The sequence below is a fragment of the Perognathus longimembris genome, chromosome 21 (genome assembly GCF_023159225.1).
Source record: "Perognathus longimembris pacificus isolate PPM17 chromosome 21, ASM2315922v1, whole genome shotgun sequence".
NCBI classification, from domain to species: domain Eukaryota; kingdom Metazoa; phylum Chordata; class Mammalia; order Rodentia; family Heteromyidae; genus Perognathus; species Perognathus longimembris.
The window spans coordinates 34,778,279-34,804,425 of NC_063181.1; the positions used below are offsets into that span (position 1 = coordinate 34,778,279).

Here is a 26,147-nt window from a genome sequence, read left to right on the forward strand (position 1 = left end):
GTCCAAAACACCAAGGGAAAATGTGAGTACCCCACAAAAGATGCCTCCTTCCTCTCAAAGAACAGCACTTAGAAGGAAACCCCTCTCCCTACTCGAGAAGCCATTTTTGAAAGTGGCAAACAGCCTGCCAGAGCACCTGGCAGGAATCACTTGAAGAAGTGGCACCATTTTTGAAGAGGGCAAAGGAACCTGATACTCTTTTACCACTTCTCTCTGGCAGAAGACCCACCCAGGGGAGGGAAGCCCCACCCTGCCTCTCAGTAGTGAGCAAGAAATGTTTCTGATGAACATCCTTGTAAAACTTCTCAATAAGTTTAGACAATTGAATGCAACAACTAATCCAAAAATTATATACTATGATAAAATGGGATCATGCCATGGATGCAAAGCTAGTTCATTTTATGCAAGTCAATTAACGTAATTCAACACATTAACAGAAGCAAGGAAAAGAACCAAATGATCATTTCACTAGATGCAGAATAAGTATTTGATAATATCTCACATTCCTTCATGATCAAAGCTCTGGGGAAGCTAGGGATCCATGGGAAATTCCTGAATATAATAAAGGTTGTATATGACAAGCCTACATCCAGCATTACACTCAATGCTGAAAACTTAAAATCATTTCCTTCTAAAATAATGAACAAGACAAGAATTTCTGCTTTCTCCACTCCTGACATGATCCTGTATTTGTGTACCCCATAGAATCTTGTCCCAAGTTACTTGAGCTGATGCAAAACTTGGCAAAGTAAAAGGGTATAAGATTAATACACAAAAATCAGTAGCTTTTCTGTATGCCAACAATGACAAGAGCTGAAATCAGGAAAGCAACTCCTTTTGTAATAGCCTTAAAAAAGTAAAATACTTAGGAATTAACTTAACCAAAGAATTGAAGGACCTCTATGGTGAACTCTTTAAAAACATGAAAAAGGAAATTAAAGCAGATTTAAGGAAGTGGACAAACTGTAAATGCTCCTGGATTGGAAGGATTAACCTCATGAAAATATCAAAATTGCCAAAAGCTATCTACAAATTCAATACAACACCTATCAACATATCACAACAACATTCTTTAATGAAACAGAAGAAGCAATCCAAAAATTCACATGGAATAATAGGAGGCCCAGAAAAGCAAAACAGTCCTTAGCAGAAAAAATATTGCTTGTGGAATATTAATACCAAACTTCAAAATCAATTATAAAGTCATATATATATATATATATATATATATATGTATGTATGTATGTTTCGTGCCAGTACAAGAATAGACCTGAGAACCAATGAAATAGAATAGAAGACCCAGAAATGAACCCATAGACCTATAGCCACCTAATCTTTGATAAGGAAGCCAAAACCACAGAATGGAAGAAAGACAGCTTCAACAAATGGTGCTAGCAAAACTGGCTATATACATACAAAAAAAATGAAATTAGATTCTTATATATTATCCTGCACCAGAATCAACTCCAAATGGATCAAAGACCTGAACTAAAGATCCAATACACTTAGAGTATTACAGGAAGGGATAACACAAATACTGGAGCTCCTTGGGATAGGTCAAAATTTCCCATGTAAAGATCCAGAATCGCAACAAATCAGAGAAAGACTGGTTATATGGGATTGCATCAAAGTGAAGAGTTTCTGCATGCCAAAGGACATAGCTAGCAAGATAAATAATAAGCCCACAGTATGGGAGAAGATCTTTATCAGCTATGTATCAGACTAGGGCCTTATATGTAAAATATACTGAGAGCTCAAAAAATTAAACCTCTCAAGAAAAAATGCTGAAAGAAACAATAATCATATTAATAAGTGGATGAAAAGACAGCATTCTCTAAACAAGAAATAAGAATGGCTAATATACACATGATGAGATATTCAACATCTCTGGCCATAATGAGAAATGAAAATCAAAACAACACTGAAATTCCATTTCACCTCACTTAGAATGGCCATTATCAAGAAAATAATAAAAGAGGCTAGTGGGAAATCTGGATAAAAGGGAATGCTATTACAATGTTGGTTGGAATGTAAAATTGTTCAACCTCTCTGGAAAGCATTATAGAGATTACGCAAAGACTAAACATAGAGCTTCCTTCTGACCTAGCAATTACACTTATGGGCATTTATCCAACTGACCAAAAACCAGGTTACACTAAAGCCACCAGCACAACCATGTTCATTGCAGCATTGCTTACCATAGCCAAGATAGGGAATCAACCTAAATGTTCCTCAGTGGATGAATGGATCAAGATAATGTGGTATCTATATATAATGAAATTCTATGCTTCCATTAGAAAGGTTGACATTGCTCCATTCATAAGGAAAGAGAAAGTCTTGGGAAAAAATATATTAAGCAAAGTAAACCAGGCCCAAAGAAAAACAGGCTGCATGGTTTCCCTCATTTGTAATAATTTGAATGTGCTTATAAACCTACAAATAAAGTCAATGGATAGTAAAAGATAAATAATTACAACTGGACTTAATTAATTATACAGTAGTCTAAATATTAACACAGTGAGAACCAGGGAGGGTATTCTTAGGAGAGGATCACAAGGGCTCAATTGCTATGTGCTTATGATCATATAAAATGACATTTGTCAAAATGAACTCCAAGAAATAGAAGCAAGATTCTACTATACTGTTTGTCATTCTTTTTCTTTTTCTTTTTTCTTTGCTTTATTCCCTTTTGTGGCTGTTTTTTTATTTCTGGTTGCTTTGTCTTATATATAAGATTTTCTGATTTGGGGAGGTCAAGGAGAAGCACAGAAATGCTGGGACAAGAGGTGAACCAATTCAGCACTGAAACCCACTAGACACTATGTTGAAAATGTTACAACTTTGGGAGTGAGGGAAGCTGAGAAGGGGAAAACTGGAGAGAATAAGAGAAAGAGTGACACTGTTCTGATGGAAATGTACTCTTTATCTGGTTCATGTAATGATAACCCCTGTGTACATCGACTTTACAATATTATTTGCAAAAATATGCCAAAACATATGATGAAGAAAAATTAAAAAAACAAAATGTTCCCCAAGTAACCTCAGAATTTCACTTTCTAATCAATCACTCTAAGACAGCCCCACTAAATATACTGAAACATTTAAAGGAAGTGGTATATAAAGTATTAAAAAAGTTGAGAACATTCTCTCACAAAATAAGTAAATAGATAAGAATAATAAAAAAGTACAAGATGGAAATTTTAGAATTAAAAGTAGAGAAATTGCAATGAAAAAACTTACAAGAGAATCTCCAAGTTCAGATTTTAGCATGCAAAATAAATAAATAGGAGAAAAATACCGTAAGAGATACGTAGAACTTGGTAAAATGTGCTATGATACATTTAAATTCCAGAAAGAGATGAGGGAAAGAATGGAGAACAAATTTGTAAAGAAATAAGGGCTAGAAAATTCTCAAATTAGATTTAAAACATTGATCTACATAATTAAGTTAATCTACACAACATAGTAAAATAGCTATGAAGTAGGATAGAATATCTGCTTAACCTGGAGATTTCATAATCAAGGTGTTGAGAGAATATTCAGGGCAGAGAGAGAGAAATTATCATCACATACAATGCTCCTTAGTAAATTGAAAGTGGATTTCTCATCAAAATCAATAAATACGAGAAGGAAGTGGGACTGAATACTTTTTGTGCTGAATGAAAAATAATTATGTAAAAATAATTCTTTCTAAAAAAACTCTCCTTCAAAAATGGAGGGTAGAATGGAGCTCCTGCAGTGCAATCAGTTAATTTATGGTATTTATATGAAAGTGCAGGATAAAGTAAGACACTAAGATAAACAAAATCTCAAAGAATTTGTAGGGTAAACACTAATGTGAGCTCCTGAAGTTGAAAAGAACATAAGGCAACTCCAATCCACATGAGTAAACAAAGACTATGGATAAAGTGTAATTGCTTAGTAAAGGTAGAGAAGTATACATCGTTTTAGCCATTGTTTTTTTCTCTGTGATATAAATGATTACTGTATAAAAGTAATTACAAATCTATGTTGATAGATTCCATATACAGAGATACTGAAAAAAGAGAACACAAAGTAACCCAAGTTAGAAAGAAAGAAAAGTTTTAAGACAGGGTTGAAATTAGAGAACAGAAAATTCAGCCAGCGAGGAATGCTAGTGTAGACGTCTGATACTAGCTTGTCAGGATGTGGAGATAGGAAGGTCATGATTTGAGGCCAGCCCTTCCTATAAAGTTAGCATGAGACCCTATCTGAGAAACGTGAACTAAAATAATAATAATAAAAAAAAGTCCAGGTCATTGATAAAGTGATAGAGCATTTGCAAAGCTGAGTTTGACCCCAGAACAAAAAAAGGAAATAAAAACAGATAAAAATCAATGAAGGCAAAGGTGTTTAAGATCAACAAAGTTGGCAGGTATTTTAGAAGTATGGCCACAGAAAAGGTGCCCATATTGCTAAAATGACAAGCGAGCGCTTACTTGCTGATGTGTTAAAAAAATAGGTATGTCAGACATATTGATGTAGAAAATATTTTATTGGCTGATTTGATACCATAAAGTAACAAATTACTAGAGGAAACACCAAACTTGTCTCAAGAAGAATTAGAAAATCTGAATAAATTAGAACAAAAAAGGATTGAATTAATAATTGAAAAAGTAAAGGAAGATTCAGATTGCTTTGCAGTTAAAACTCTACCAGATGCTGAGAGAAGAATGAACAATAATCTTTCACAAACTCTTCCAAAAAATAAGACAAGGGATTGCTTTCTAGCTCCTTCTCTGGGGCCAACTTTACAAACCTCACGGCAGAAGCAGACAAAGGTATCTTAAGGAAAGGAGACTATACATCAACATTTCTATTGAATATAGATATAAAATTCTTCAACAGAACATTTTCAAATCACATTAAGAAACCTATAACAATGATCTCACTATGACAAAGAAGGATTTATTTCAGAAACACATGTTTGATTGAGCATCTGAGAAATAAATTAATACAATGCACTATATGAATAGGATAAAGACAAAATCCATGTGATTATCTCTTTGTTGAGATAAAAGAAAAGGAAAAAATGAGAAAGAACAAAAATCAAAACTTTTCATAAGAAAATGAGGGAGGGGAATTCACATTGTAAAATATTATGGGAACAAAGAGGAACTTTCTCATCCACATAAAAGGCATATATGAAAACACACAGCTAATATCTTATGTAACCATACAAGGCTGAATGTTTTCCCCTAAGATCAGGAGTAACATAAACATGTAAGTTCTTATCTTCCCAATTCATCACTGTAGTAGATGTACACTCAAGTCAATTAAACAAGAAAATAAATGTCAGAGATTTTCAGAAGTATTAGAAATAGTCGGATGTTGTTTCTCATGCCTGTAATCCTAGCTAGACAACAGGTTGAGAATTGAGTTACAAACCAGTTTGGGCAAAAAAGTCTGTGAAGTTCTCATTTCCAAATAACCACCTGAAAACCAGGAGTGAAGCTGTGACTTAAGTGGTAGAATACCAGCCTTGAGTGGACAAAGCTAAGGGCGACCAGGTCCTAAATTCAAGCCCCAGTACTAGCACTCCCCATCCCCAACACACGCCCATACAGATTATAACAATAAATATTTTAACATGGTTGCAGAATAAAAGATACAAAAGTAAATGCATTTCTTATCTGAAAATAAAACTAAGAAAGCAATTTAATTTATGACAAAAGTAAAATACTAAGTAGTTAATTTTATAGTAACTCATAATGCAAAATCTACAAAGCTATGTTGAAAAAAATTAAAGACCTGAATAGACATAAAGGCATTATAGATTGGAAAGCAATGCAGTAATACCCCCATTTCCAAAACTGACCCACTGATTCAACACAAATACAGCCAAAATCCCAGTTGACTTCCTTAGAGAAACTGATACCCCATTCCTAAAACTCATCTGTAAATGCAAAAATCCAAAATAATCCAAATAATTCTTTAAAAAGATAAAAGTTAGAGAACTTCTATTTCCCAATGCGCAAAGTTACCATAAAATGATAGTAATCAGGGAGGTGTTTTGCTGGTATAAATCTAGATATAAAAATGAAAGGCAGAGAATTGTACCTCAGAAACAAACTTGTATACTTGGAGTTAATTAGCTTTTTTTTTCTATCCCCTTAAATAGTTCTATGAGGGAAGAAGTCTGTTAAACAGATGGTTTTGGAACAACTAAGATATTCACATTAAAAGAATAAAGTTACAGCCCTTCTTTACATTATACACAAAAATCTACTCAAAACACATAATAGACCTAAATGAAAGAGCCAAAAATATAAGATTTTCTGAATAAATCGTTGTGATATTAGGTTGCTTAAAACCTTCTTAGATAAGGTTTTTCAACTCATAAAGGAAAAAAAATACATCGTTAAAATTTATTAAAGTGTGCTTTCAAAGTATATGAAGTTTGAAAACCACATAGGATGGAAAATATTGGCCAATTATGTATCTGACAAAGGACATGTATTTAGAAGACATTATACCATTCAGAAAAAGAAAGAAAAGAACCAAACCAAAATATTCTTTAACCAGACACTTCCTCAAAGAATATCTGTAAATGACTATTGCAGTCCTCATGGAGGAATGTGGCATGGTTAACTATTAGGAAATTCCCACTCAACCACCAAGTAGCATCCTATGTCCATTAAGATGACTATTACTCAAAAACAAAACAATACACAAAAAGGAAATGAAAAAATGTTACTGAGAGTGTGAAGAAATTAAAAACCAAGTGCACTAATGGTATCAATGTCAAACCTTGTAGTTGCTTTGGAAAGCAGAGGCAGTTCCTCAGAAAAGCAAATCAGAGTATTTGCCTTCAGGATGTGTATATCCCGAAAAGCAGGAACCTGAGTTCACAACAGAATTCTCAGTACTCCCAAAGTAAAAGCAGACAAATATCCACTCACAAATGAATAGGTAAACAATATGAAGTATGTCCATACAATGGAATATTATTCAGACAAATAATGCAATGTGGTGATGGTACATGCTATAGCATCACTCAGCAAAAGGATCTCAATGCAAAAGGCTACTGTGAGATGCCCTATTTTAAATGAAATGAACAGAATGCGCATGTGCAGAGTCAGAAAGTCAGTAGTCACCCCATTAGGTATTGGTATTATTATTATTTACTGTTATTATAAAGGTGCTATATTCAGAGGGGTGACAGTTACATGAGTCAAGTAATGAGTGATGAGTAATGGAAAAATGTCACCCTTCCCTCGCTCTCTCCCAGTTGCTCCTTCATGTCCCCACAGCCAAGTTGTACGGTTCATTTTCAACACATTTTTTTTTTTTTTTTTTTTTGGCCAGTCCTGGGCCTTGGACTCAGGGCCTGAGCACTGTCCCTGGCTTCTTCCCACTCAAGGCTAGCACTCTGCCACTTGAGCCACAGCACCGCTTCTGGCCGTTTTCTGTATATGTGGTGCTGGGGAATCGAACCTAGGGCCTCATGTATCCGAGGCAGGCACTCTTGCCACTAGGCTATATCCCCAGCCCTCAACACATTTTTTAATCTGATAAAAAGGCTCAAAACTGATTGCTGTAAAAATTGTACAACACCTTTTGTTTGCTTAGATCTACGGAATCCCACACTTTGAACAGAGATGGTATGTGTTTGATGGTATTTGAAGTTTATCTCAAGGAATTGTTTTAGAGAAGAGAGGGCCTCTGTCCCTGGGAAGGGAGGGAGCCTCCACCCTTTCACCCCAGGTCCCGCTTCGGGTTGGTGAGCAGCGACCAGGCAAGGGAAATACAAGAATTGTGAGATGCGTGAGGGATGGAATGCCTTTGGATTGTTGGTGCACTGAACCTGCAGGAGCATGCAGAAACAACACGGACTGACCACAGAATCTGAGACAGGGTACGTGTGTGTGTGAGCCGGTGGACAGCATGCACACATGGGAGGCTGAAAAACTCAGAAAAATGGAGAAAAGGAAGGCTCTACAGATCCCATGGCCCCAAGGCTAGGGCAGAGAGGCGGGCTTTCAGTGACAAGGAAACATTCACTGGCTGTTACAAGGAAGCCACGGAGAGTGACAACTGAAAGCTGATGGCAAGGGGTTCCTATCTTTCAGTGGAATCAGTGTGAACTTGCTCTCCACTACAGACAATCTGTGATGCTGAGTGACTTCTGAATTTACGCCTCATTCCGGCACTAAGGGGAATAGGGGTCTAAGGAATGAGAATAGCCCTGGTTTGGGGAAAAAAAATTGAATATTTGAATTGAATATTCAAATTTGGAAACACTGGTGCTTTACTCAAAGGATATGAATGTACCTGGAAGAAACTAATTTTTAAAATAGGATTAGATAGATCAGTAAATACATTTGTGGTATGCAAATGTACACAATATATTCATTGAAATAGGGTGGATTCAGGGAGAACTGAAATGAGATAATTCTTTAGAAAGGCTAACACAAGGAAATGAGTGCTTGATGGGGTGGGGTGGGGTCAAAGGGCGGGAGGTAGATGAATGAAGGCAAGGAGGGCAGGAGGATTTAGTAAACATGTCAAAGTGTTTCCTACCAAATTAAGAAAAGTGAGGGAAGGGGTGGATTGGAAAGGATGGGTAAGGATGATGAAAAGGGTGACCCTGATCAGGAAAGACATACTGCATTCATAAAACACTTTGTTAAATGGCAACTCTGTGTACAACTACTTAGAGTTAATAAAAATACATATTTAAAAAGATGACTGTTTTCATAAATATTTGATATTATTTTTTCTTTTCTTGTATTTTATTGGAAAGATGTGTTGTGAAGGCATTTGGTTCAATGGCTAGAGAAAATAGCAAAAGGTACATCCTCCCACTGAGTGGAAATGGATGACAAGAAGATGTCACCCTCTTGGGTAGCCAGTCAGTCACATGCTGGTTGAATGCTCCGGCTGAAGTGGGCAGAGGTAGTATACAGCTGTGAAAAAGCAGGAGGCTGAAAGTCAGCATGCTGGAAAGAGCTGGCAAAGGTGTAATCATTGTGACCTTGGGCAGCACTGTGGAGCCTGTGTTGGCCTATAAAGGAGTTGACGCAGATACCTATAAAGGTTCTTTCCTGCTCTGAAAGATCAACTCTTAACCATCAGATCCTCAGTGGTGAAATACATGCCTCATGCGAGCCAAGTCAAATGTATCTTGTCTTTCATGTGATGGGCCCTCTTTCTCTCCCTTCGGCGAGGCCTTTAGAAGTTGGGCTTGATAGCACCACATATAAAATGCAGTTACCTTGCAGGTGCTGTCGGTTCTTGTTTTTGCAGCCACATTTTGTAATCAACTCAGGGGTGTACACATCACGATGACAGGAGGAACAGTAAAAGAAGGCTCTGGACAATGAAAGCAAATCAACAGTGACTCACTAAGTGATAAGGGGCAGACTCCGCTTGCCTCCCATTAACCAACATTAGCTTTTGTACTTTTTCCCCATAAAGCAGTAAACAAGAAATTACCTTTTGACTTCATTCAGAGATTCGGCAATAAAGAACCCTAATGTGTTCTTCAGCAGCTTAATTTGTGCAGGTGGATTTAGTATCAGACCACTGGAAATGAAAAAAGAAAAGACAGTGATTTCTTCCTCTGCCTTCTGTGGCACCATTTGGCTTTCCATCTTGTCATTACCAATGGATTCTCTTAAGTTGCCAAGTGAATAGGAGCCAATTTCCTTTTACTGCGAACCAAAGTGGGAAATGTGGATTTGACTCTACTTAACCCATTGTTTGATCACTGCTGATTGTGCTGAGAAGAGCCAGCGGCCTGCTGCGTAGATTCACAGTGGTGGAGGGAATACAGCTCCAGATCGAGTTAGGAACTAGGATGGACCAACCAGCGTGACAACCTGATTGGCTTAATTTAGCCAATGGCAAATATGACATGAGGACACAGCATTTGCTTTATTGTGCTGGCAGTATCTGTACTTAGGCCACTCATCTTTAACATGAGTACATGCATGTCACCAGATGGATTCCACTGTTCCCTTTGTCAGTACTATGATTTTGAACTCAGGGCTTTATGCTTGCTGGGCAGGTGTTTTTACCACTAGAACCATGATCCCAGCCATTTTTTGCTTTATGTATTTTTTTGCCTAGTGCTGGCCTTGGGTACTGAGTGATCTTCTTACCTCTGTCTCCCTGAATTTGGGATGGCAGGATGAATTTGCTTGCACATGCCTGGCTTGTTGGTTGATATGGATTATCACTAACATTTTGTTTAGGTTGGCTTTGAATTGGAATCTGCTGGGTTTCTACCTCCCAAGTCCCTGGGATTATAGGCCTGAAACACCTGTCCACATTCCTTTTATGTACATTTGGAATTCTTAATAGTTGTGCATTCCTTTACACTTAGCTATGTGTGTGTGTGTGTGTGTGTGTGTGTGTGTGTGCGTGCGCGTGCACGTGAATACTGGTCTGGTCCTGGGGCTTAACCCCAGGATGTGGGTACTGTTCTTGAGCTTTCTTGCTCAAGGCTTGAACTCTAATAATTGAGACATACCTCCACTGCCAGCTTTGGATGGTTAATTAGAGACAAGCATCTCAAGGACTTCGCTGCCTCAGCTGGCTTTGAACTGCAATCCTTAGAACTCAGCCTTTGATTAGCTAGGATTATAGTCATGAGCCACCAGCAGTCAGCTCAAAATGATTATTGAATATTTAAAAAATTGAATCTTTTCCTGTAATTGCAAGATTCCTAGTAATGACATTTTGGGATCTGGTTGGAATTAAGAAACTTGTCTTCCTCATTCTGTACATGAAGAACAATTCACCAGAGCTACAGGGCTAATAAACCAAAAGTAGTATCAAAATTTAGTCTGCTAGCTAGGTGCGGATAGCTCACACCTGTAATTCTAGCTATTCAGGAAGCAAGATTTGGAGGATTGTGTTCAAAAGTAGCCGGGGCAGAAAACATAAGACTTGTCTCCAAAATAACCAGCGAAATGTTGGACTAAGGGCAGGACTCAAGAGGAAGGACAGCAATCCACAAAACACATTTAATAGTTACTGTCTTTTCTTAATTTCCAGTATCTTATATTCCCATATCACTACAATTGATTAGTTCCTCCCCATTTTCTCCATTTATATTCATATTCTTTCTGTTTGTCCTGAATCATTTTCTTTCTTTCTTTTTATGTTGTTACTATGGGATGACTTCTTCACCTAAGGGTTCACAAGAAATGCTAAGGGTCTGGTCATTTTTCCTCTTGTTTAGTAGGACAGTTAAGTTCACATTTTGCAAGGTTTTGTGTTTTACCAACCCAAGCTAGCTAATATTTAAAGACATGTTTTGTGTGTGTAATGGTCCTGGGGCTTGAACTCAGGTCTTATGCTCTGTTCCTGAGCATTTTGCTCAAGGCTAGCTCTTTGCAACCTAAGCCACATTTTCACTTCTGGTTTTCTGGTGGTTAACTGGAAATAAGAATCTTCATGGCCAATACTCCTGAGATGTAGCAATGTCCATAAGCGGAATCTCGCCCTTCTTGGGGAGTGAACTGAGTTAAGGGCCATAGGGAACAAAAATGGAGTGTTCCCACCCTAGTGGTCAGAGATAGTACTGAGAACACTAGCACAGGAGTCCCAGAGGCTGGCTCCCAACAAATGGCTTGAAGCTTAGCTGTGGCTGAATCTTTAGAAAGTCCTAATCTTTAAGAATTTCCTCAAAAGAAAACAAAGTGATGGAAACCCTTATCGGTACCAGTAACCACTGCGGAACGTGGATCTGTACTCGATGGCTATCAGCATGAGGTTCATCTTCACAAAGCAGAGTCTAGGAAGGAAGACAAGGACTTGTAAGTAGAGGTGGGTGAGCATGGCTGGGTTATGTGATCATAAACAATCTTAGGGTTCCACACAGAGTAGAAAACCATCTCAACAGAGGAAGTCCAAGATACGGACGGATCTTTACTGGTAAAGAAAATCCAGCTGAAGAGAACTCTTATTCTGGGGACTGCTGGGACAGAGGTGAGATTGGCCTGTGTGCACTAGACACTGCTAGGCTTCAGGAGCTCTGGTTGGTTTTTTTAAAAAACTGTATTTTTTTTGTCTTTTCTTTTTTGGTACTGGGCATTGAAACCAGAACATTGCACTTGCTAGGCAAGCGCTTTGCCACTGAGCTCCATCCCAGCCTGCTTCAGGGGCTCTGAATGCTTCATTCCCACCCATCAGCGTGTGTGACAGAGCCCAGACTACAGCGGGCCTTCACGAGTGCTGCACTGGGAAACCTAAGGGAACCGTTTCACTTGGCTTACCTGGACACCTCAGGGAAACTCATTCCCGCAAAGTCGTCCGAGAGTCGCTGAGTCAGAATTTTGTTCTTCAGGCCACTTAAGAAATACTTTTGCCAGGGACACTTAGGAGTGACCTGGAATGCATAATCAGACCTCCTGGGTACATGGCCATGACATATGGCAGCTAGAATACAGGTTGTGTATTCTGCTAAGCAGCAAGGTGGTTGCATTTAATCACAGAAAGGAGATTTGTTTTATTGTGGAAGTGAAGAACCAATGTGGAAGAACTAAAACTCAACCATTTCACTGAGTTCAGAATAAGGATGCTTCCTGACTTAGCTTCTTCCCAGATGGTATCAAAGTCTCCTTTGAAATTAAACTCCCTTTCCTTTGTCCACTCCTAACTTCAGTGTAGTAGCCGGTTTTCCAGTCAGTAATGACAAGATGGGAGGGGTAATGTGGAATCTATCTTGATGTCCTTTGATGTATGAAGTCCAAGAGGTTACAGGGTAACTCCTCTCTGGCCTGGGTGTAAGATTCCGCCCCCTTCCCCCACATGCATCCAAAGAACCAGTACCAAACAGACTGCCTTGCAAAGCAGGACAGTCTCTTCAAAGCCCAGGAGCACAGGTAAAAGTCTGAAATTTCTAAATTCTCTCAAGCTCTGTCTCTGGAGTGTGGGGTAGGTTATAGGAAAGAGGTGGTTTGTAAGGTATGCTGGTACTTATACTATGATTTGGAACTGCCCCACTTAAAGGGGGGAAAAAGCATCAAAGAACCTAATCTGGAGATTCTGGGTAGATAGAGCATACTGGTAAGATTGTGGACTTGGAGAATTCTTGCAGTGCTGTCACTACATTTCTATACTTCTATATAAGTGAGTTTGTTAGTTCACTAGCTCATTAACCCATGGTGGAGATAATACCTTCAGTATCACCGAGGGAAATCACAACACACACTACGCACTAAATCCATCCTCACTGCTGTTACCATTGCATGGACTCAATCTAAAACAACTTGGAAATTAGACTTAATTCATATCATTTCTGATTACTAAAATTATATGTTTATTAGTCTAAATATTATTTTGTATTTGATTTATATTTATGACTTTATATTTACATATTTATATGACTGTATATTCATATATTTATGCTTATGAATTTATATTGATGATATGACTTCTCTATTATTTATATAACTTTTATTTATTTTTTTTATGTTCAGTAAGTCAAAGTGCTTCCAAATTTAGGAATCTATTTACATTTGTAACATTCTGGAGTATAGGTAGGAAGCAGAGTTATAATTTTTATTTTCTATGCAAGCGTTGCACCAATAAGACAAATAACTTATTCAAGACCAGTAAAGTACCTAGAACTTAAATCTAAATCCCCTGCAAGCTCAAGTAAAAACCAAATCCCATTTCTTGGAGACATCTTGCTTTCCTCATTTTTTCTTCCTATTTCGGAGCCTGCTATGAAGGATGCTTAATTTGGGTAAGGGTCAAGCACCAATATCAGTTTCTAGTTACCTTTTTGTTTTGCTCAACAAATAAAGATGTAAGTAAAGTGCATAAGCCGGGTACTGAGCAGCCTTGTGCAATAAATCCAAGCTTTAATTCAGCAAAGCAGATGATGTTGTCTCCAGCACTCCAGTTCCAGCTGGGAATTTTGGGCAGGAAAACCTGGTTTATGGTAGAAAGCAAGTCAAGTGCTAAGAATACACAGACCTCAAACAAGTTCTTTTGGATGAATGTCTCTCATTTGATCTACTGAAATCATTAGTCTTCATTCTTGAGAATACAAAGGGGGCCCAGGTAACAAATACAGCATTTGAAAATGGTTCATGTTCAGCCATTCCCAGTGTTTAAAATAAATAGAGCTAGAGCTGTCAACTCAGGTCAGACAGTTTAACCATGAGGTCTGACCCTAATCTTAACATCATTAAGTGGTAACCTTATGATACTACAGATTTCACCTATGGTAGCAAATCTTTCCTAATTAATTAATAGCCAGGTTCATCTCACTCCTTAGATTTAGATATAGGTGCAGAGAAAGAGAGAGAACATGCTAGTAGTATGTTACCATACCTTGTTATGGGAATGAAGAATCTGTATGATGACTCTTGTGTTGGGGTAATAGTTCTTGATAGAGAGCACTCTACATAAACCACAAATATACTCATTAATGATATTCCATATTGGATGTGTCATGTAATTAAATTGATGTGAGGGCAAGCATGGGAAACTTACCATAGCATTGCTATATTGCTTTCTAAAAACGTTCTGAGAATATATACTAGTAAAGAATGGCATATATGTGAAGAACACCAATGTGGTTTCTCCATAACCACATTTACAGAAAAGTCAACTTTTGATATTAGAAGGCTTTATTTTTCTGGAATCAGTTCAAAAGAAGGAAATAAAACACTTTCACAAGTCTTAGCCTTCATAGCTAAAAATGATAATCACCAAAAATTAGTTTTAATTCCTATTCATAGCTTGAAGCAGCTTATAGGATGCCTAATTCATCTTCCTCATTTTATGAATTAAGCAACAAGAGTCTTTCCCCTATTTACTGTGTTCTGTGTATTGCCAGTTCTCAGTAGTTACTTGCTACATGTCAAGACATTCAGATGTACACTTATTTTGCTCTGGGGAAAGTTGGTCCATCTGAGGTAGGCATAAGACTATCATCACCACAGCCCTACTTGAATTTTGTTATCATAACTTGAGTTCCTTCTCACAGATACTTCACAGTGAAAGCTGGTAGTATCAACTTTAGCCATCTTGAAAATATAAGTAAATCCTCATGAGGACATCTTGCTAAACTAGGAATAATCTTTCACTACTGAAGAAACTCCTTGTCCACCCCCACCTCCATCAACAAAACATGAATAAGTCACAAATGACATCTTTGTTTTTGAGCAGGAGAAGACCTTAGTTTCAAGGGTCTTGTCCAAACAGCAGGTAATTGGGTTGTTAATATACTTGGTGTTTCAATTTTCACAGCCATGTTCATAGTATCTATACACTAGCATCCACCTGTGTGGTCTGCACAAGCAGAAACCTGGACTCTGCTGTGACAGATGCCTCGTTCTCCCATTCAGTCCTATGCTTTGTGTTAGTAGCGATAGAAAACACTCAGCACTGGAAGATTCAAAGCCCAGTAAGGCTTCTTACCTCATGATATTTGCCGTGTCTTCAGAGTGCGAGTCACTGCACAGAGGGTTGGCTATAATCAGACAGGCTTCAGCAAACTCCACCTACTCTTCAAGATTAAACAGCAGCCATCCAGTTATTACATGGGAAATACTCTAGGGATTCCCATTGGGGATTTTCTTATGATTTCTTCACAAACTTGTCAACAGGAATGAGAACACATTTGGGAAGATGTGGCAACTAGTGTGTCGTTATGTTGGGAACAATGTCTTACAAATGCTACCAAGGCACTGAGGACAGCATGGTTGGAGGACAGAGTTTCAGCCCAGATCTAAGATCACTTCACCATGGGTAAAGTTAGAAGCCTATTTGAGTGGTAAGATCAACTACACTTCCAGTATTCACAATGTTTCCATATATCTTAAAACGATAATCAGTCATAGAGTTGAGTGAAATGAACAATTTATACATAGATAGGGATAAATGATGCTTATCACAGAAGATTTGGAGTTTAATTAGTACAAATTTCTATGGTCAGTTTTTAAAGCCATGTACACACACACACACATGCACACACACACACACACACACACACTAAAGGATTTGAAATAATATATTTTGGAATAGCATTTTACTCGATCACTTTGTTACAGCTTAAGAGAATGAAAAGGAAAGGAACTAGATCTTACCGCAGCTCGACTTAGGTCCTCCCACTTCAGGGCGGATCCAGAAACAAAAGTTGTATAGGCCAAGTAGCATTTAAATATAGTTTCCAATTCCAGCGAAGGAGGGGCTCTGGATAAAGAGTATGATGGAAGAAGACGATTTTGTCTTAGAGGTGGTTGTACTGACTTGGAGTGTTGCCTAGAACCCCCATCTTCCCAGAAAACATCCATATTACATTGTTAATCTCTACTCAGTCAGCACCTCTGGTCTCATTACAGGCATGCATTACAGGCATGTAGCTTAAATCTAAGCAGATAATGATCTGAACACACACCAATCAGGAAATAAAAATTAGAGAAAAATATGGAGAATAAAAAAAGCTCACCTTGTAATCAAAACAATTAAATTTCTCAGAAAGACATGGCATTTTAAAAAACTTATTTTAGTGATTCTGGGGTTTGAACTCAGAATCTCATCCTTGTAAATTAAATAAAATGGCTTCTAAATGTATGAAGGAAAAATGTAGACAAGCCTTAGGGAGGAATTAAATCTGTCACTGGAATGAGAGATTTCATGACAGCTCTCTAATATAATGATGGATCAAACAAGGGGAAAACTCAAGTATTTTAAACACATTTAGAAAACGTATATTTTTCTTTTTTTAATTTAATTTTATTGTCAAGGTGATGTACAGAGGGATTACAGTTACATATGTAAGGTAGTGAGTACATTTCTTGTCAAACTTGTTACGCCCTCCCTCATATATATGTTTCAAGAACAAAATTATCTTGCATTCTTCAAGAAAACAGAAAATGTTCCTTTAACAATTTATCAAGTTGGTAATTGTCTTAATAAAGTGCCCCTCGTTACATTGCCAACAAATGGTTACTATAAATATGACTTTCCTGGATATTTAGGGCAAAAGCCCCAGCTCAGGAAATCCCTCCAGACTAGATTCAGCCACCTATCCCAATACACATTTAAAATATGGCAGAAAAAGATGATTTAATTAAGTTGGCCACAAGAAGAACAATTAATGGGTCCAGTGACCCCATTTATATTCCAGGTACTGATATGAATAAGCCTTTCTCTTAGAGGAATAATGAAGGCAAAGGCAAAAGTTGTGTGTGCTTGAGTGGTCCTGATGAGAGGATGGTCAGGTTGATCATGATTTCACTTCTGGTTCGGCAAGATGGAAAGTAGAGGTCCTGACTGCTTGAGGGAACATTCTAATTTTTGTGACATGATTGTTTCTGTTCCAAGGCGCAGTCTTATTATGAAAGGGATTTGTAGTCTTTGGGGGAGCAATCTGGCCTTGGCCCCACTGTTGCTTTACGGTAGCTTAGGTCCCTTATTATAAAGATGTTTATCAATTAGATCTCTTCCCAGAATTCTAGGTGACTGGAGAAGAGGATGGCTCAGAGCAAGGTAGGTAGCTCCAAAATTAAGAAAGAAATGCTAACTTTTTATCCTACTTTTAGCTAACTTGTAGGTTGATGTAAAGTGTTAGTACTTTTTAGCCAAATTAGTTTCCAAACACTTGTTACATTATGATCTCTCATCACAATACCACTCACATAGAAGTCCAAAGCCAAAAGGAAAATGAAATATCTTCTTCATAACTAGAAAAAAAATTCTCTCGTGTTTGTAACCTGGGGCTCAATTGCAGGACTTTGGCACTGTCCATGACACCTTTTGCTAAAGGATTTCACTTGGCCATTTGAGCCACACCCCTGCTTTCAGCTTTTTGGTGGTTAATTGGAGCCTCAGGGACTTTCCTGTCCAGGCTGGCTTTGAAACATGGTCTTCAGATATCAACTTTCTCAGGAGATGGATAATAGGCATGAGGAACCAGCACCCAGCCATATTTAGAAATGTTAAACAAAGACTGCTAGCTGGGTGCTGGTGTCTTATGCTTATAATCTTGTCTACTCAGGAGTCTGAGATCTGAGGAGCTCAGTTCAAAGCCAGCCTGTGCAGGAGTCTTTGAGATTCTCACCTTCAACAAATCACTCAGAAAAATCCAGAAGTAGGATATGACTCAGGTGATAGAGTGCTATCCTTGAGCAAAAGTAACTCAGAGACAGTACACAGATCCTGAGTTCAAGACCCAGAAGTAATGTGCACATGGGCGTTTGTGCGCGCACATACACACACACACACACACACACACACACACACACACACAAAGTAGACTGCTAAAAATATTATCTGAAGGAATTATATATATGTATAAAATACACAAATAGACTGCTAAAACTCATGGTCTGAAGGAACTATATAATTTTACATATGTAATATAATCTCTATGTATATATACATAGCAATATGTATCTATATGTATATATCTTAATATAATCTCTATGTATATGTATACATAATAGTATATATCTATTTATATATATCAATCACACACTTTGGATGCAGCAACAACAGTGCTTCAAGGAAAAAGTACAGCTTAGAATATACTCAAAGAATATTAATAAGTTCAAAAGTTCTTTCTTTCAAAAATAAACTAACATATTATGTAAAACTAGTAAAAATTGAAGGAGAAAGAAGAAACAAAACACAGGTGAAGAAGATATATATTATATATATATATATTTCCAATGTAAGCACAATAATAAAATATGTGTATAAGGAATTCATATTTACTTTGAAACCAATAATAACACTAGTACAGAAAAATGAGAGAAAATTGTGTTGATTAGTATGCCAAAGTCAATTATATATTTCTGAATAAAAATAAACAACTAAAACATTATAAGAAGACAATATTTTCTTTTTTTTTTTTTTTTTTTGGCCAGTCCTGGGCCTTGGACTCAGGGCCTGAGCACTGTCCCTGGCTTCTTCCCGCTCAAGGCTAGCACTCTGCCACTTGAGCCACAGCGCCGCTTCTGGCCGTTTTCTGTATATGTGGTGCTGGGGAATCGAACCTAGGGCCTCATGTATCCGAGGCAGGCACTCTTGCCACTAGGCTATATCCCCAGCCCATTATTTTCAATAATATAAGGAAGTACCAAATATCCTGGGAAAGGATCCAACATTAAAGGCAAATAAATGAGACTTGAATAAATGGATACCCACAATAAGACTTAAGGAAGAGTTTAAGGTAAAGAACTCAGTTCTGAATTTAAAGTTTCACTTTGAGTCCCATCAAATTTGAATAGTGCCTTTGTAGCACAGGATAAAAGCTCTGTAAAATTTACATGAAAAGTAAAGGGCCAAGAAATGCATATGAACTGCGAAAAAAGCAAAAAAATCAAAAAAGAGGGAAGGCACATTTTGTCATATATGTATCTAACTATGAAAACTTAGTCATAAAACATTTAGAATTGATATAACAATAAGTAAATTTATATGAAAATAAGTATTCTTAGTGGTAATGTTAGATCACTGAGCAGAAGAAGGGTATATTCAATAACTGGTCTTGGAAAAAATAGTTGAGATTTTATGTTTGTATCTTACCATATAAGAAACAAACCAGGCTGGTTGTAGTGGCCCATTTGTATAGTGGCCTATTCCTATAATTGGTATAATCCCAGCTACCTGGGAATCAGTGATCTGGAGTGTAGATTTGATACAGGCTGAAGGTGTGGCTTAGAAGGTTGACCATGGGCTCATAGCAACATATGACCACGTGTTGCCAACAAGAAATGCATACCACTGACATAAGAGAATCAAAAACATTTACAAGCAGATGCATCCCAAAGCCAGCAGGAATATCTATGCAATGACTTAAACCAAAATTAGTCAGAAGAGACAGAAGAATTCACTTCATAATAACAAAGGGAAGAATCCAGTAGGAGGAAATGATAATTAACATATATGCATCAAATGTTGTTGCATCAAATCTCAGTAAATTACAGGACTTAACTGCATAGATAACCTCAATGCAATAATAGACATAAACGGACTGCAAATCAAACTATACTGATATTCCATTTCCAGTCAGAATGACAACCAAGAAAGCAAAAAAGAGAAGAAATACTGGCAAGAATGCTGGGACAGGGGTGGGGGTGGAACTGGGGAGGAGAAGGTGGGAGAAAATTAGGGCGAAGGTTACTAGTTTGATAAGAAAGGTACTCACTGCTTTACATATGAAAATGTAACCCATCTGTACATTACATTGACAAGAAAGAAAGGGAGGGAGGGAGGGAGGGAGGGAGGGAAGGAAGGAGGGAGGGGGGATGGAGGGAGGAAGGAAGGAAGGAAGGAAGGAAGGAAGGAAGGAAGGAAGGAAGGAAGGAAGGAAGGAAAGGAGAAAGAACCCTTCACACACTTCTGACAGAAATGATGAAAGCTCTTTACAAAATGAAAAACGACTGCTCTTATGAATGTTGTGCCACTTTTGGCATATATCTAAAGAAATATACCAACACACAAGATAGCTATCTGCATGCCTGTGTTTATTGCAGTACCATGTCCAAGCTATGGAATCAATCTAGGTTCTTAATAACTGAAATGGATTTAAAAAATGTGGTAAGTACTGTAGTGGATTATTATTCATACATAAAGAAAAATTAAATTATGTCATTTGCAGGAAAATGGATAGAACTGGAGATCATCATGTTGGGTGAGCTCCAAGAGCCAAAAATCACATGTTTTCATGCATATTTCATGTTTTCATGGACCATATAGACCCAAAATAATGATAGTGGTACTGCGATTTGAGTTTAAAAGGGAATACCTGGGGCAGGATCCGCAGGCAGGAGAGCGGAAAAGGAGGGTGAAGAAGATTGACATATGTTTCATACACAAATGGAGATAGAATAATGAGAAATACTGTCTTAGGAAGGTAGTGGGTGGTTAAGGGACTATAATAGAAAAGGTGAATTCAAAATGCACTGTACACATTTATGGAATTATCACAATGTAACCTTCATATACTATATATAATAAAAATACCAAAAATAAAACCTCACAAAATAATGAAAGAATTGAGAATATTTATCACTGAGCAATAGGATTGGCTCTCCTGGGGGTTTCAAATGTTTTATCATTTCTATTTATTTATAAGTCTGGCTTAACTTAGCCAAAGTTGTTGTTGTATGCAACTGGTTTATTGCTTACTAGAAATATGTTATAACTTTATGCAACTTTAAAGTATATCTTAGATATTTTTGCTGGATTAATAAATTAGTAATCCAAGAATGAAATATGATAATTTCTATGTCAATTATCTTAAGTTTTTCACCAATTCTTGCAAGATGCTTGTACTTTAAAATAACTAGAAGTTATTATTATTTGCATGCTTTAGTTTTACTGGGCTTACCATATAATGTGTTGGAGATACAGGACTGCCTTTTGCCAAGAGCTTTACTTGATTAGAGCAACCAAGATGACACTATTTATATGTCTGTTGCATAAACTGGATTTGCTGTAACTTCTGGTCCTGAATAAAAGATTTTCTCCAAGTAAATATAGCTGAATCTCTATATATCCATTCAAGAGCCCACGAGACTGAAAACAGAAGCCAACAGAAATTCAAGAGTTGGCCATAACTGGTGCACTGTCACTTGTGCTTATCTTATTAGCTGAAATGAGTCCAAGATCCAGTTGAGTCAAAGTCCAGTCCAGATTCAACAGAAGGAGAAAACACTCTACTTCTGGCAGGAGGAGTAGAATACATATAAATATTGTGGAGGAACTGCTCACAGCCGTTTTTAAAAACAAAAGGCTTTGTAGCCACGCACTTCTTTCCTTACTCTCAGTTCCATCCTAGTACAGCATCTGCTCAATTTCCTTGACATTGTCCTCTAAATCGGGCCTAGACCTCCACTGAGCTCTGCAAGCACAGCTTCCGCTAACCTGAATACATGTGAACTGCGCAGTCTCATTGCATCGTCTCGTGGTATTTGTGATGAGACAGAGACAGGAAAATTGTTACACAAACCTGAAATCTCTCTGAAATTCTGAAATCACTTTGAACAATGCTCACAGCACATTTCTGTGCTCAGGAGCTAATAATGCATTTTCCTGAATTCTTGCTGCTTCCTTGTGTCCTGTGCACCAGCTCAGTCCCTTTTCCCTGATAAATGGCTTGTGCTTGTATTTGAGGAGCTTTCTCTTGCTGATTTCTGCCCAAGCCTACATTGAGGGGGGGTCCAAATCATTTTATTTTATTTTTCTTGTGGACCTTTCTCCCCTTCTACTCCAAGCTGGCAGAACTGTTACAGGAAAATTTTGTTTAAGACATTGCAAATTGCAAGATTCTATAAATCTTATTCAAATTTATGTCATGACCCCAAAGTCACACCCATCATCCCTTAGAGATATATTTCTCTTGACTTAGAAATGTCAGACTTGCGGGAAAACTGGAAGTTCGTGGCGTCCCTTTTACCCGACGGAGAGCATCTGCAGGTCACCGCCCTGAGTCTTTGCGAGGTCTGGATAGTCTTGCAGCCAACTGTTCTTGGGGCTTTGACCCGATGTCAGCGTTTCGTTGGGTGGCACCTTGCACGAGACGTTTTTTTCCTTCTGAGATCATTTTCCTCCTTAACATTTTTGGCCAGTTGCAGAGGCTATCCCAGATCTTCTATGTGTCTTTATATAATGATTTGAAAATCAAAGAATGTGTAGAATAATTTTCTTACAATATCATAGATGGGTAAAATAAATTACAGTATTCTTTGGGGGCAAATTTTATTGGGTACATTTTCCATTTTTTCAGGGTATTGCAGTCGAATGCCTCTAAACTGTCCCCTGATAACATGGTTTCCTCTTTGTCCTGCATCCAGCAGCAGCTTCCTCCTTTCCAGCCCCTACCAAGTCTCGACACAAACCTTCAAGTCTCGGCCTACCACCAGTTGCAAGAAAACGGTCACATTTCAGCTTCTGGAATAATAGCACTCCACTCCCCATACTATCTTTCTTTGGTCCTGCAAGACATATCATTCTAGAATGTTTTGACAGGAAATAACAATGATAGACAGCTTTTGTGATTTTTGTGGGTTGGCTGTTCTCAGCCAGGAGATTCTTTCATTCTCTGTAGCATTGACCTGGGCCGTGGATGTGGGTATATTTATTTGGGAGTGGGAAACTGCACTGTCTAGCACTATGTTTTACTCATGTAACTGTGGCTTCAGTTCTGTGAGAACATTAGCTTGGAGCTGGCTAGGTAATGTAGTCTGAGATTTTGCAGGATGGCTTAGGGCTCCAAATGCAAGTCATTCCCCTTAAAACAGGACGACTACCAGTGTCACATTTTCTGCCTTGCACTTGCCAAATCAAGTCACCGACCAGATCAGATTCAAAGGGGAGAGAGGCCAATTTTAAATGGAGGAACAGTAAGAATGTACCAAAAAGGAAATGTTGACAGTTGTAGTCAGAAGAAATTTACTTCAATTGCAATAATTATTTCAAAAGCAACAAAGTAATGAGAGAGGAGATTAGAGGACATCAATTTCAACAGGATGGATAAGAAAGGTCATTTTGGGTGCTGAGGATGATAACAAGGCAGCAGAAGACATTAAGAGCAGAAGGAACAAACCAGTTAAGCAATCCTTACAAAGCTTTAGGAGAGACAGGATTTAACTTTGAATAGGACTATGCTAGTGGAGCTGGAGCAATGGAAACAGAATCAGGATTTAGTTGTGAGGCCAGATCACTTGTATTAATCAAACTATAGGCAGGGTTTGAGGGAGGCAGAGACATCAAGGGCAGCACCCTGGTTTTCGGGGTGGGGGGGAGGGCATTATTTTTTATACATATGTGTGCTGGTCCTAGAACTTGAACTCAGGACCTAGGTGCTTAGCTTCTTATCTTTCCTTTTCCTCAAGTCTAGTGCTTTACTATATGAGCCACAGCTCAATGGCTTAACTTCTGGATTTTTTTGGTCATGAGTTAGAGATATAAGTCTCACGGATTTTTGTGCCCAGACTGGCATCGAACATAATCCTCAGATTTCAATCTTCTTAATATCTAGAATTGCAGGCAAGAGCCACTGTCACCTTGCTTTGGGAAATGGTATTTGTGTTCTGTCTCTTAATTTGTTTGCAGAAAGGACATAAATTTGTATTTGGAAATGTTGATTAAGGGTGACCTTGGAATCAGGAGAATAGAAACTTCTAGGAGACAAATAGTTCTGTGAATATGAGCCATAGGAAACATCTAAAGGAAGATGTAAATTTAGGAGTCATCTGATTATAGATTTTACAGACAAAATTCTAGATGGGTACATCCAACATTATGTACCACTTAACAATTTTATTGTTTTCCTTTACAACTACATAGAGTAATTCACATTAGACCAAAAAAATACAACAGAAAAAATCATTCTTCATATGTAATGTTTTCATCATCTCATTTGGATTATAATGGTTAGCTTGCCACTATTTTTAGTTAAGTATTATAATTAAGGATTCAAATAATGAACAGGTTTTAGAAAAGAAAAGTTGTGCAATGATAAAAAAGAACCACAACAGTTGCCTGTCCAACAACATCACCATAAAGTTTCTGAAAACACTACTGCATGTGCATGTACAGATTGCAAATTCATAGTGGATTAGAAATATTATAATGAAAAAGAACCAAGTACTCAATTATGAAATAAATGAAGATTAATGTGATACAGTCCTGTGTGAGATCAAAATGTCATTGTAAAACTAGCTAATTTGTTAAGTGATGTTGGAAAAACTAATCCTTTGAGAAAAATAATGCTGTTAGCATTTTACCTATGAAGTAAATCAATCCCAGAGTGCTTGAATATTAAAAACTATAGTCATGGAAACACAAAAACTGTAGGGAAATATTCACTCAGTTCTAGGCTAGAGATGTCAAAGAATGTCTAAAAGGCAAGAAGTTAAAAACAGTCAGTGGGTGGAGTACAATCTTATTTCATAAATAAAAGCATGAACAAAATTAATGCTTACACAAATGGTACAAATTACACCAAAGCATACTGAGTGTTTAAAACTCAATAAAGCTGAGGTCATAACTTAAGTAGTAGAGTACCATCCTAGAAAGAATGGGGCCCTGACTTCAAATCCAAGTACCACAAATTTTTTTAAAAGTTCCTATTATCTGGGCACTGTTAGATCATACCTGCAATCCTAGCTGCTCAGGAGGCTGAAATGTGAGGATCACAGTTCAAAGCCAGCCTAGGCAGGAAAGACTGTGATACTCTTGTCTCCAATTAAGCACCAAAAAAGCTATAAGTAGAGCTGTGGTTCAAGTGGTAGAGGACTAGCCTTGAGAGAAAAAACTCAGGGAGAGTGCCCAGGCTTTGGGTTAAAATCCCAGGATTAGCACCCCCCCACACACCCCAAAAATAAAACAAAAAACACACAAAAATTCCTCAATAAAGCAACAAATGACCCTTCTAACAGGAGAAAATATAAAAATTAAAAAAAATTATAAAAGAACAGAGGAAAATGTTCAGTCTCAGTGAAAATTGAAAATTGTAAAGTAAAATAGCAAGAAGTCAGTTTGTATTCCTACACTATACTTTAAAAAAGCCTATTTGGGTCAAATGCCTTTTCCCAGTGCTTGACAAACTCTTTGGTTTAGACTCTGATAGTGGATTGCATAGAACACAAACATATTGAGGACAATCATTTCTGTAGTTTGAACTTCCCTTTTCCAATTCTAAGAACAGTTGCAACAATAATTATATAGTATACTAGATTTTTGTACAAAATTATAATCATGCATGATGATCAGTGCTAAGTAATGTATATATTATTTATAGAATATAACTTAAATAATGTAAGTACATACATAGAAAGAGAACTAGCAAATATTTTCAAAATATTTGTATAGGTTAACTCTGGACATAAGATTTGATTTCTATTTTCTCATTTATTATTATTTCATACACATAAGAATGAAAATTACAAGTAGTTTTCTTCCACAAAAATTAATTATGACTGGGATTTGTTGGATGATAAATGCCTTGCACAACTATTTAAAAACAAAAATAATTTTAAAAATTAAGATAAATCTTACAGCTTTATATCATTGTTTTACTCCTATAATCCTATCTCCTCAGGAGGCTGAGATTTAGAGCATCTCAGTTCAAAGTCAGCCTAGGCAGAAGTGTTCATTACTCTCTATCTCCAAAATAATTGGAAAAAAAATCTAGCCTGGGTGAA

General features: G+C 37.4%; 1 protein-coding gene across 1 annotated transcript in view; it reads right to left on the bottom strand.

The window, feature by feature from the left end:
• The window catches only part of Kcnu1 (potassium calcium-activated channel subfamily U member 1), a 132,134-nt gene that overhangs the window by 77,600 nt on the left and 28,387 nt on the right, over positions 1-26,147 (bottom strand). Inside the window, exons 11-18 of the mRNA XM_048330530.1 lie at positions 16,077-16,182; positions 15,409-15,491; positions 14,317-14,386; positions 13,759-13,911; positions 12,249-12,361; positions 11,696-11,767; positions 9,460-9,549; positions 9,239-9,336 (exon numbers count right to left, since the gene is read on the bottom strand). Of these exons, the coding sequence (XP_048186487.1) occupies positions 9,239-9,336; positions 9,460-9,549; positions 11,696-11,767; positions 12,249-12,361; positions 13,759-13,911; positions 14,317-14,386; positions 15,409-15,491; positions 16,077-16,182 (785 nt within the window). The remainder of the gene's footprint in view (positions 1-9,238; positions 9,337-9,459; positions 9,550-11,695; positions 11,768-12,248; positions 12,362-13,758; positions 13,912-14,316; positions 14,387-15,408; positions 15,492-16,076; positions 16,183-26,147) is intronic.